The 12,873-nt window shown below is 64.0% G+C and overlaps 1 protein-coding gene across 34 annotated transcripts in view; it reads right to left on the reverse strand.

Moving 5' to 3' along the window:
• Nucleotides 1-12,873, reverse strand: part of KIF1A (kinesin family member 1A) — a 119,795-nt gene that overhangs the window by 71,090 nt on the left and 35,832 nt on the right. For all 34 annotated transcript variants that reach the window (XM_078328941.1, XM_078328947.1, XM_035306275.3 and 31 more), the window contains 8 exons: nt 11,574-11,650; nt 10,454-10,633; nt 9,703-9,768; nt 8,996-9,174; nt 7,828-7,939; nt 5,818-5,895; nt 5,146-5,211; nt 4,747-4,764 (listed from right to left, as the gene is read on the reverse strand). In XM_078328941.1, coding sequence (XP_078185067.1) covers nt 4,747-4,764; nt 5,146-5,211; nt 5,818-5,895; nt 7,828-7,939; nt 8,996-9,174; nt 9,703-9,768; nt 10,454-10,633; nt 11,574-11,650 — 776 coding nt within the window. The remainder of the gene's footprint in view (nt 1-4,746; nt 4,765-5,145; nt 5,212-5,817; nt 5,896-7,827; nt 7,940-8,995; nt 9,175-9,702; nt 9,769-10,453; nt 10,634-11,573; nt 11,651-12,873) is intronic.

The following is a 12,873-nucleotide window of genomic DNA, read 5'->3' on the forward strand; positions in this document are numbered from 1 at the left end:
CTGTGTAAGGAATGGTTTGAGGACCTGAGAAACTTTTTGGGGACATGTGTGCAGCACCGTGTAAGGGGTTGTTGCCGAGACTGAAAAGTTGCGTGGAGAATCATAAGAAGCCGTGTTTCCCTGGGTCCTCAGAGTCTATGCACAGCTCCAGCTCCACAGAGCCCTCACATGGGTCCCCACACAAGCATGCCCTGCCCCAAGCAATTCCCACAGGCTTCCAATAGAATTTCCCACAGTTCCTCCTGTGGCCCCACAGACAGCTCCGCAAGGTTCTGTCACGCAATCCCACGCCGCCTCCACCCAGTTCCCCACACAGCTCCCAACCCAGCTCCACACACAGTTCCTCACTGAACTCCCCACACGGCTCCCCACCCCGCTGTACACACTGCCTCTTCCGGCACCACCCACGGCTCCCCATGTCCCCACACAGCTCCACTCAGGCCCTCAGAGTTCCTCCCGTTCCCCACATGGTTCCTGAGGCATTTCTTCCTCCACTCCTCACACAGGTTCTTCCGGCGTCTCACAAAGCTCCACACATGGCTCCACACGGTTCCCCACACAGGTCCACACACATAGAGCCACACACATGCCTCCACACACAAACCTCCACACACACACACAGCCCCACACACACAGCCCCCTACACGCAGCTCCATACACACAGCTCCACACCCACAGCACACACACAGCCCCACGCCCACAGCGCCACACACAGCTCCACACACACAGCTCCACACACAGCCCCACACCCACAGCACCACAGTTCCACACACACAGCTCCACACACACAGACCCACACACACCAACACACACAGCTCCACACACACAGACCCACACACAGCCACATACACACAGCTCCACACAGCCACACACACAGCTCCACACACACACAGCCCCACACACACACAGCCCCACACACATAGCTCCACATACAGCCCCCCCACAGCTCCACACACACAGCCACACACACACAGCCCCACACACACAGCTCCACATACAGCTCCACACACACAGCTCCACACACACAACTCCACACACAGCCCCCCACACACACCTCCACACACACCTCCACACACAGCCCTACACATACAGCTCCACATACATACCTCCACACACAGCTCCACACACAGCTCCACACACAGTTCCAAATACACAGCTCCATACACAGCTCCACACATGGCTCCTCACACAGCCACACACACAGCTCCACACACACACCTCCACACACAGCCCTACACACACAGCTCCACATACAGCTCCACACACACAGCTCCACACACAGCTCCACACAGTTCCAAATACACAGCTCCATACACAGCTCCACACATGGCTCCTCACACAGCCACACACACAGCTCCCCACACAGCTACACAAACACAGCCACACACACACACAGCCACACACACACAGCCCCCCACACACAGCTCAACACACACACAGCTCCCCACATAGCTCCACACACACAGCACCCCACACATAGCTCCACACACACCACCACACACACGCCTCCACACAGCTCCATACACACAGCTCCCCACAAAACACCTCCAAACACACATCTCCACACAGAGTTCCACACACAGTTCTGCACACAGCTCCGTGCACACATCACACACACAACTCCACACACAGCTCCACACACATAGCTCCACACACACAACTCCACACAGCTCAACACACACAGCTCCACACACACAGCTCCACACACACCTCCACACACACACAGCTCAACACACACAGCTCCACACACACAGCCCAACACACACAGCTCCACTCACACAGCTCCACACACAGCTCCACACACACAGCTCAACACACACAGCTCCACACAACCTCCACACACAGCTCCAACACACACAGCTCCACACACACCTCCACACACAGCTCCACACAACCTCCACACACAGCTCCAACACAAACAGCTCCACACACACAGCTCCACACACACCGCTCCACACACAACTCCCCACACAGCTCCACACACACCCACACACAACTCCCCACACAGCTCCACACGCCCCCCACACACAGCTCAACACACACACACAGCTGCACACACACAGTTCCACACAACAGAGCTGCACACACAGAGCTGCACACACAGCTCCCTACACAGCTCCACACTGTTCCACACACACAGCTCCACATACACAGCTGCACACACAGCTGCACACACAGCTGCACATACACAGTTACACACACACAGCTCCACACACAGCTGCACACACACAGCTCCACACACAGCTGCATACACACAGCTGCACACAGCTCCACACACAGCTCCACACAGAGTTCCACACACACAGCTGTGCACACAGTTCCACACACACAGCTCCCTACACAGCTCCACACACGCAGCCCCACACACACAGCTGCACACACAGCCGCACACAAGTAGCCCCACACACACACAGCTCCACACAGAGCTGCACACACACAGTTCCACACACACAGCTCCACACACACAGCTCCCTACACAGCTCCACACACGCAGCCCCACACACACAGCTGCACACACAGCCGCACATACGTAGCCCCACACACACACAGCTCCACACAGAGTTCCACACACACAGCTCCACACACACAGCTCCCTACACAGCTCCACACACGCAGCCCCACACACACAGCTGCACACACAGCCGCACACAAGTAGCCCCACACACACACAGCTCCACACACAGAGCTGCACACACACAGTTCCACACACACAGCTCCCTACACAGCTCCACACACGCAGCCCCACACACACAGCTGCACACACAGCCGCACACACGTAGCCCCACACACACACAGCTCCACACACAGAGCTGCACACACACAGTTCCACACACACAGCTCTGCACACACACAGCTGCACACACAGCTCCACACACGCAGCCCCACACACACAGTTCCCAGGCTTCCACACACCGCCTCACTCTCCACAGGTGCTCTGAGTCCACACACAGGGCTGGGCGCTTCCTGCCGGTTCCTCCCCACGTCCCGCACATTCCCCCCTGGTCCCCATGGCTCGTCACGCCTCCCCGCGTGGTTTCTCCCAGGCCCACAATCCCTCCAGTCCTCCTCACAGCTGCCCCCGCCGCCCCTCGCGGTCACGCGGCCCCCACCGCTCCAGCGTCACACAGCGGGTGCCACACACTCCCAACACGTTTCACCAGTCAGGAGGCACCAGACAGGTCACAGGTGCGCACACAGCCCCGCTGTGTCCACGCATCACGTCCCTCACGGCCCCACACACGGCCCCTCCCCGCTCTGCACAGCATCCTCACGCAGAGCCTGCACAGCGTCCATGCCAGTCCATGCTGTTCTTTCAGTTCCACACCATTCCACGCCCACCACTCCACGCCATTCCAAGCCGCTCCACGCTGTTCCACACCTTCCACGCCATTCCACGCCGCTCCACGCCGTTCCACACCTTCCACGCCATTCCACGCCGCTCCACGCCGTTCCACACCTTCCACACCAGTCTACGCCGCTCCACGCCGTTCCACACCTTCCACGCCACTCCACGCCGTTCCACACCTTCCACACCAGTCCACGCTGCTCCACACCTTCCACGCCAGTCCACGCAGCTCCACACCTTCCACGCCAGTCCACGCCGCTCCACGCCGTTCCACACCAGTCCACGCCGCTCCATGCCGTTCCACACCAGTCCACGCCGCTCCACGCTGTTCCACACCTTCCACGCCATTCCATGCTGTTCTCTCAGTTCCACATGGTTATCACAGCTCCTCACAGTTCCCCCCACTCCAAACGCAACTCCCCACACTGGCCCTCCGTTGCACGCAGACCCACGCGGTGCCTCCCGCCGTTTCCCACGCGTCCTCTCACACAGTTCCCCACACGGGTCCCCAAGGTGCTCCTGTGGCTCCCACGAAGGCACCCACACAGTTCTCCGCAGTTCCCTACTCAGCCCACATGCTTCCTCCGAATTCTTCACACGGCCCCACACGTGTTCGTGGCCACTCAGAACTCCTCATGCAACCCCACGCAGCTCCTCTCAGTCCACGCGGTTCTCTCCTTCCCGACAGAGCGGGCGCCATTCCCGCCGCGCCCGCCCCAGTGAAGCTCCTCGGGCGGCGCCTGCCTGCCTCGCGCATTCCCACGCAGGTTCTCTCGGGCCGCCCCGTCCCCGAACAGCGTCCCGGCCGCCCACGCGGGTCCCACACAGTCCTCAGCTTCACCCTGGCGGCTGCACATGCCGCGCCCCGCCCCGCCCCTCACGCCGCTTCCCTGCCCCGCCCCTCACTCCGCGCCCCGCCCTTTCCCCGCCCCTCACGCAGCTTCCCTGCCCCGCCCCTCACTCCGCGCCCCGCCCTTTCCCCGCCCCTCACGCCGCTTCCCTGCCCCGCCCCTCACTCCGCGCCCCGCCCTTTCCCCCGCCCCTCATGCCGCTTCCCTGCCCCGCCCCTCATGCCTCGCCCCGCCCCTTCCCCGCCCCTCACACTGCGTCCCCGCCCCGCCCCTCACGCCCCGCCCCTTCCTCGCAGCTCAAGGCGCCGGAGGCCACCCCAGACCCCGGACGCCCCTGTCCACACAGACACGGGGGACCTCCCACAGCCCGCTTTCTTCCTTCCCGGGATCCACCCCCGGGTCCCCCATCGCCCAGCGCACTCACTGCCCGCCCCCCCGCCGCCAATGCACGGGGGACGCCGCCCTCACCCCCTCGCCGGTCTCCCCCCGCTCCGCCGGCCTCCCCCCAACGCCGGCCTCCCCTGCCCCGGGCTGAAGGAAGCAGCTTACCTTGTTGGGTCCTGAGTCCTGAAAAAGGAAGAGACAGAGAGGCTGAGGCCCCGAGCCACAGAAGAGCAGGCGGCCGGGCTCCCTCGCCCTGGCTCTGCTGTTCTGAGGTCTCCGGACAGCAGCTCCCCTGGGGCAGGGACCCCTCCAGAGCCCAGGTCTTGGGTGGTGCTGGGGGATGGGTCTGCCGCGGCATGGGGCCAACCGTGGCCACAGCCCCACTTTACAGGCAAGGAAACTGAGACCCCCAGGAGAAACCAGGGCCACTACCCCTTCCCCAGCGTGTGACACTCTGGCCACCTCCCAGACACAGGGCCTGGAAACGGGGGTGACAGGGGAAGATGGGGGCCTGGAAGGCCCTCTGGGGGGGGTCTGGCTGCAAAAGCCGCCTGGGCCACTCACCATTTCAGCCAGGGCGGAGATGACCTTGCCTAGGGTGGTGAGCGACTTGTTGATGTTGGCCCCCTCCTGTGGGCAGAGAAGAGGGTGGCGCTGGGACACCAGGGTCTCTGGGGTCTGTTGCTCTAGACGGACCACGCACTATGAGGCGGAAGCCGCCGCCCCAGCTGCTGACCTCTGGGGCCACACAGGCATGGGGTGCCCTGGCAGGAAGCCAGCTGGAGTTTCTGGCCGGGAGCGTGTCCCCCAGTGTTGCCCTCAGCTCCATGCGAACCCTGATACCATCCTGTGTCCCCCCAAGCCACTTCTGGAGCCACTGCTTAAGTATCAGGCGCCCAGGCCAGTGGAGGGGGGGTGGGCGGGGGGAACATTCCTTCCTGACCCCAACACTGGGAATACCCAGCCACTGGGTGCAAAGTTCTCGGGGCCCACAAGAGGTCACTGTCCCTCCAGGACCCTGACCTGTGTGCCACCTTCCCGCCAGGCCCCTGGTGCCCCAGGCACAGCCCAGAGCTGCGGGTGGCCCAAGGCCCTGGCCTGTGCCCACCCTCCCTGCCCAGGCTCACCCTCGGGGTGGCTCAGGCCCCCAGCAGAGCTCTCCTGCCGCCCACCCTGGAGCAGGCCAAGTGTGGACACGGGCCCACTGCAGTCCCCACGTGGCAGCCTGGCCCCTACCTTGAGGCGCGTGCCCTTGGCTCCCGTGGAGTCGGCCCGCTCACTCCCGGCCAAGTCCACCAGGCTGATTTTGCTCACCTGAAACAGTAGACACGTCACATGCAGGAGATGCCACATCCCAGGACCCCCAGGCAAGGTCTCCAGGGCCGCTGGGGGAGCCCCGGCCAAGCGTCCCCTCTGCAAGGCGCCGCCCCTCCCTGGGCCCAGTGGTGCCGACCCTGCAGTTTCCACCCACTCCTCCGTCCCAGCTCTCCCTATGCCCTGCCTGAGTAAGTGCCCAGCCACCTCCTGGGGGGGAGCGTGGGCACAGCCGCCACACGTTGGGCACTCTTCACACAGGGCACACTCGCTCCCCACAGCACCCACGGGGTGCATCTGTCACGGTCCCCACGTCCACAGACGGTGCTCAGCGTCCATGGTGGGAGTGGAACCCAGCTCCAGGAGGGCCCTGCCCTGCTCAGCCGCCTCACAGTCCATGGCTGCACCTAGTCATTCGGGCACTGGCCAGGCTCCTGACTGGGGCACCCACAGCCTGGGGTGGGGTTCCCTGCACCAGAGGCCTGGCCCCTCCTGAGCCACAGCTCAGGGCAGGACTTGCCTACGGACGCCACAGGACCCTCTCAGTACCCACCTAGCGAGGGCAGTGGAGCAGGCAGCTGGGCTGACCTCCTCCAGCTTCACCCCTGTCTGTCCCCCAACCTACCTCAGCCATCCTAGGCCCCCTCTCACTGCTTCAAAGGGTACCGGTCAGGAGGATGCACGTGGGGGCCCACCAGCACTATCAGGGACTGAGCAGCCCTCACTCCACCCAGAGCTGTGTATTCCCCACTTGGCTGCCTGAGCCAGCGACCTCCAACACCACTGGGGACTGAGCCCTCTGCGCTCCCCACGAAGCTGCCTGAGCGAGCCCCCACCCAGAAACGGCTGAGGTACTCCTGGGAGTTGCTTTGACGGCCAGGGCGAGAGGGCAGGGGGCAGAGTCAGACACGGCCAGGGAGAGGCTGGGTTCCCGGCCCCTGCCCCTCCGGGAAGCCGAGACTAGCTGTCCAGGCAAGGCCCCAGGAGGCGGCCCCATGGCCTGGTCCACGGAGAATGCCAAGGTGTAGGAGAAGGGCCTCTGGGGCTGGGGCAGTGGGCAGGGTGACACTGCCCACACACATGCCCCTCTGTGCTTGCAGATGTCAGCACCCATGGCGAGGCCCTGCCCCCAGTCCAGGGCCCAGCTGTCGGGCCTGGGTGGGGGGACCCCGGTCCACCAGCCCGCACCAGGGCCCACAGCACCTTGGCACAGGCCCACCCTGGCCCACCACCCACCTTCACTGCCACCCTCCAAGGGCCATCCAGGCACGCTGCACCTCATCCCTGTGCCCTGGCCTGCAGCAAAGCCGCAAGGACAGCCTTCCACAGCCCCCCACACTCTCCACCCACCACAACAGCCCAGGAGCCCCCCATCCCCAGCCTTCCACAGCCCCCCACACTCTCCACCCACCACAACAGCCCAGGAGCCCCTCCATGCCCAGCCTTCCACAGCCCCCCACGCTCTCCACCCACCACAACAGCCCAGGAGCCCCCCGTGCCCAGCCTTCCACAGCCCCCCAAACTCTCCACCCACCACAACAGCCCAGGAGCCCCCCGTGCCCAGCCTTCCACAGCCCCCCACGCTCTCCACCCACCACAACAGCCCAGGAACCCCTCCATGCCCAGCCTTCCACAGCCCCCCACGCTCTCCACCCACCACAACAGCCCAGGAGCCCCCCATGCCCAGCCTTCCACAGGCCAGGACTCCCCTCCGTGCCCGATGCCCCCTGCTGAGATGAGGGGGCCTTGCAGGCCTGGCTGACCCCCACCGAGGTGCGCAATGGGCTGGGGATGTCCCTACCTGGTGCCAGCATCAGCATAAGGACACTGCCCCCACCGCAGGTGGGTATCGGGCATGGCGCCCTTGTGCTGCCCCCACTGGCCTGACCACCCACTGCCCTGGGTGGCTCCACCATGCCACTGCACACTCACTTTCTCTGTGGTGATGTTGGTCTCTGCATCATGGCGCTTCTGGGTGAAGATGATGTTGAAGACAGCGTGGGAACGGCTGCTGGTCTCATTCATGTTGGTGGCCGCCACAGTCCTGAGGAGCAGAAAGCCACACACGGTTACCCCTCATCCTGTGGCCAGGTGCAAGGTCACCAGTGGTACCAGCCCTATGGACCAGGTCATCGGGGGGCAGCTCCCCCAAACCCCAGGAGCCGCCCTGCCTGGGCTGGCATTTACGGTGCCTCCTGCCAAGGCTCCAGCAGGGCCCACGGCCGCCTGCCCACAGTGGCGTTCACAGCCTCAGCCCCTGCCTGGCGTCTTTAGGGCAGCAGTGACTGGGGGAGTGTCCCACTCCTGGATAGAGAAGCCCATACAGCACGCAGCTGGGCAGGAGCCCTCCAGAGCTGTCCACCCGACCATGGCCCATGCCCAAGGCTCTGGGAAGCCCAAGGAGCCCGCAGCTCCCCACAGGAGGTGGCACAGGTCAGCGGCGGTGTCCTCCAGAACAAGAAGCCCGAGGCTGCTGAGGGTGGCCCCGATGCCACCCTGACCTGCCAGGGACCTCAGGGAAGGCTCCCAAGACTCAGCCCACAGCATGCAAGTAGCCCAGGGCCCCAGCTCTGCACGGTGTCATGGTGATGGCTAGGGCGCGCTGAGGGCCTTGTCAGGAGTAGCACCCCCCACTGGTCCTCCTAGGGCCACCAAGGGGGTGCAGGATGGCAAGGAGTGTGACTCCCAACCTCCGACCTCAGGAGCTGAGAGTGACAGGGGTCATCGCCTCACCCTCAGGAAGTCCTGGGTGGCAGAGGGGGGAGGGTCTGTTGCCATGACATCCCGGGCATCTTGGGCAGGGGGCCCAAGGCAGCAGAGGCCAAGGAGCCAGGTTGCTCATGGCTGCAGCACTGTGCGGCCGCCCCTCCCCACGTACACCCCGACACTAGCACGCTGGCCCCTGCTGCCACAGACACTGCCAGCACCCCCCAGGCGCCTCAGCTGGAGGATGCAGACCCCCATGAAGGAGCAGCCCATGGAGGTAATGGTGTCCCCTGCACAGGGTGAGCTCTCAGCCTCTCTCGGGCTGGCACAGACCCCACAGAAAAGGGCCGGTGGGACAGGAGGACAGGGAGGGCCAGCGAGTCCCCCAACCCACCTGGCCTTGTTCCCTGAGTCCATGAGGTCCTGGATGTCATTGTAGGAGGTGACAGCCAGCTTGGAGAGGTCCTCCACGTAGGGCCCCAGCAGCGGGTGCTCCCTCACTCGAAGGTTGCCCTTGTTCTTGGGGTTCAGGAGATCACGGACACGCTCACAGTAAATCTCCATGTAGCTGACCTGCAGGGCAGAGCCAGGCCATCAGGGACCCCTGAGGTCAGGGAGTGGGGGGACCCCTGAATGAGGGGGTTGGGTCACCATGAGGACCCCTGAGTGAGGGGTGGGGACTTCGTGCTGGGTTGGGGGCACACACACAGGGCTCCCTGTCTGCAGCCCTGTGTGCATGTACCAGACAGGGCTGTCAATGTGGCCTCCCTCCCCACGGCCATACTGGGCTCAAGGACACAGGCCTGCCAGGGCCACCTCGGGCATGGCAGGCATGGCCAGGCCCTGAGCTCTGAGGTGCCAGCCCCTGCCCCAGCACAGACCAGCTGCTGGAGAGGACCCTGCCAGGCAGGGATCCCCTAACCGCTCTGTGCTTCGGGGGGCTCGAGCCCTGCCCAGGCCTGCCGACTTGCACTTGGAAGAGCGAGGGATAAGCTGGGTGTGCAGACCAGTGGAGGGCACTCACGTGGCATGAGGAAGGCACTGCCAGACCCCGCGCTTCCCAGCCCTGCCCCAGGGCCGATGGCGGGTGGGGGGACCTACCTCCACGGAGTAGGACATGTTGTCATTGCTGGTGTCGTTGATCCGAGAGAAGAGGTCCTCGCAGAGCTGCGGGAATGGGGACGGTGAGCAGGGGAGGGCTGGGGCTGCTCCCTGCATCCCCCGTTGGGGTGCTGTGGGCAGCCTGCGCCAGGCAGGGTCCACCTTCTCAGGCCCCTCCTGCACCCTCGCCACGCACATGTCACGGTAAAGGCACTGAGGAAGTCCGTAGCCTAGGAGCTGGCTGATATCTGATCTTTTCCTGTGGGCCACCTGCCCCTCGCCCTGGCTCCGCCATCCCACAGATACCCAGCGACCTCCCTTCCCTCTGCAGGCAAAGAAGTGGTGACCAGCTCAGGTCCAGACACCTGCCCAGGGGGATGGCTGGGGACTCAGGCTTCCTGCAGCCAAGGAGGAGCTGCTGTCTCATTGTTCGGTCAGCCCAGTCTTGAGCACTCTCTCTGCCCGCACCGCCAGCCCTCACACCCCCCGAGATCAGCTACCCCCGCCACGGCTCTCCCACTGCCCTGTCTTACACGCATGATCAAGGCCAGGCCCACCCTGCACTGGCGCCTGGGTTGGCAGCTTCACGGCCACACCTGGCTCTCTCACCTGCCCAGCCCTACCCTTGACCCAGCTGGCCTGCCCCTCCTCAGTCCCTGCTCTCTGGGGGCTGCTTGCAGGGTTGCCTGGCCCAGACCTCTCAGTCTCAACTGGGCCCGCCCCGTCCGACAGGCCCGCCCCCGCCTCGTGCCTGCGGGATGATGCCCTGCTGGTCCTTCTCCTGCTTGCCCATCATGGTGTAGGACTTGCCGGCGCCCGTCTGCCCGTAGGCGAAGATGCACACGTTGTACCCCTCAAAGGCATGCTGCAGCATCTCCTCGCCAATGTCCCGGTACACCTGCTTCTGCGAGGCGTAGTTGATGTCCTCGGGCTGGGGGACAAGGAGGAGACGAAGCTGCAGGAGGCTGGATGCCCCGAGGCTCAGCCCATTGTGTCCAAGGAGCCGGGGTACCAGGGCAGCAGAGCGGGGAGGGTCGCCTGACCTCATCCTAATCCTGCCTGGGGGACAGAGTCCCAGAGGAGGGGCTCTTTGTCACAGGTGAGGGATGAAGAGTGGCCGCCAGGCGGGAGAACAGGTTCCAGGGGGAACAGCCCACGCAAAGTCCCAGAGGTAGGACCTCTGAAGTTCCGTGTGACTGTGACAAGCAGAGGTGACAAGAGCTGGGGCTGGGGACAGGGTGAAAGGCCCAGAAATCCCACAGGCTGAGCTACAGCACCTGGACACTGTCCTGAGGGCAGCGGGGCACTTTAGGTAGGGGACAGCATGGTTGCTGGGGGTCATCCTGGAAGGAGGACTGTCTGGATGGGGTGGGCCGAAGCGGGGAGCCTTGGGGCTGCTGTGGGGGGCAGATCTCAGAGACGTAGATATGAGGGCCCTAGGTGAGGAGGCTGCGTGGCTTCTAGAAGGGTCAGGGAGGTGGCAGGTGGAGGACAGGGCCCGGTGTGAACTGGATGGGGGAGGGGGGAAGCAGAAGAGTCCAGTGTCTCCTGGGGTCCCAGTGTGCGGGGCACAGATGCCAGGCAGGCCCAGGGTCAGCTGCGGGCATTCTGACTTTGAGATGTCTGGAGCAGCTGGACGGACACACAGCTCTGACCCTGGAAACTACCTGCAGGGAGCTGACGGCCCCTCAGCCCCGCAGCCTCTGTCACTGCCTTAGCTGGGGACCCTGAGTGGAGCAGGGTCCAGGAGAGCAGGGTGGGGTCCTCGCCCCAGCTAGAGGGGAATGAGCGCTCAGAGAGGTGGAGGGACCCCAAGGGCCATGTGGCTCCACACTGCTTCCCGCCTCCCCTGACCCGGGGCCCCGGCTCACCGAGGTGTGCGACCAGTAGGAGTAGTCGAAGCTGAAGCTTTTGGGAGTCTCCTTGGGCTGTTTGGGGTTAACGATGGCTGTGGGAGGGAACGCAGGTGTCAGTGTTGTGCCGGGAGGGACCCTGGCTAGCTGGCATCGACACTGCCAGGTAGGGAGGTGGTCCTAAGAGGCCTCGGGCCCCAGATGAGTCAAGCCCACGAATCGGAGGGGACCTAGGCCCCACGCCAGCCAAGCGAGCTGTCTCTACCCTCTCTTCATGGTGGGCCCTGACACCCACGAATGCCCGAAGGCGTCACTGTACCAACCTGCAAGCATCTGTGTCATTCTCCCACCCAGTCCAACCGGCTCCCGCAAAGGCAGCCACCCTGGAGGCCCCTTCCCCGCGGCAAGCCGCAGCCCCTCCATCTCTGCGGCCCACACTGGGGTGCCTGCCCCTGCCCAGGCCCTTAGGCTCCAGCTCAGCTCTTGAATGCCTGAGAAGCACTGGGAGCCTGGGCATCTGCCACGTTGGTGCCATACCTGTGCAGCTCCTTCTACTCTGAACTGAGCTCTTTGGGAATGACGTCTGCCAGAGTCCATCCTCCCTCCTCCCTCATCGACCCAGCTTCAAGCCCAACTCCAGGTACCCTGGGCTGGCTTCAGGCAGTGCCCACAAAATGCTGTTCATCAAACCCACCCTGGGCTGGCTTCAGGCAGTGCCCACAAAATGCTATTCATCAAACCCAGAGAAAATACATGAACATGTGAGGATGCCACCACCCACAGCCGGTGCCTGGGGGGCATCCCAGGAGCTGTCCCAGAATGTCTGTCCCAGGAGGTCCCCCAGCCACATGGCCTGCAAGTGTCTCAGGAGCCCAGCAACCCACCGCCTCCTTCCGGCCTTGCCCCTAGCGTTTCCCAGGCCCAGGATCTGCACCCCACAGGCTGTGAGTCCTCAGTGGACGGAAGGACAGGACATGCTCCACCCTGGAACATGGTCTGAAGGGTGCTGACAGAGGCCTGGAGGCCCGAGGCAGTCCCCTCTCAGTTCTCACACCCAGGAGGAACCCTGGCCCATCCTGGTCGGGGGTCCCAGAGACCACCGCCATCACGCCATCAAGCCTGAAGAAGGAAGCGCTCACACCACCGCCCCAGCTGGGAGATGAAGGCTGGAGATCGAGGCTGGAGATGGAGTCTGGGAGATGGAGGCTGGAGATTGAGGCTGGAGATGGAAGTCTGTCTGCCCCAGTTGGTTTTTCTCAGCCAACGTGGGCTGGGGCTGTGGCACAGCCTCTAGGACGCCCGCACCCTCTGCACCACC

The sequence above is a fragment of the Callithrix jacchus genome, chromosome 6 (genome assembly GCF_049354715.1).
Source record: "Callithrix jacchus isolate 240 chromosome 6, calJac240_pri, whole genome shotgun sequence".
Taxonomy (NCBI): Eukaryota; Metazoa; Chordata; class Mammalia; order Primates; family Cebidae; genus Callithrix; species Callithrix jacchus.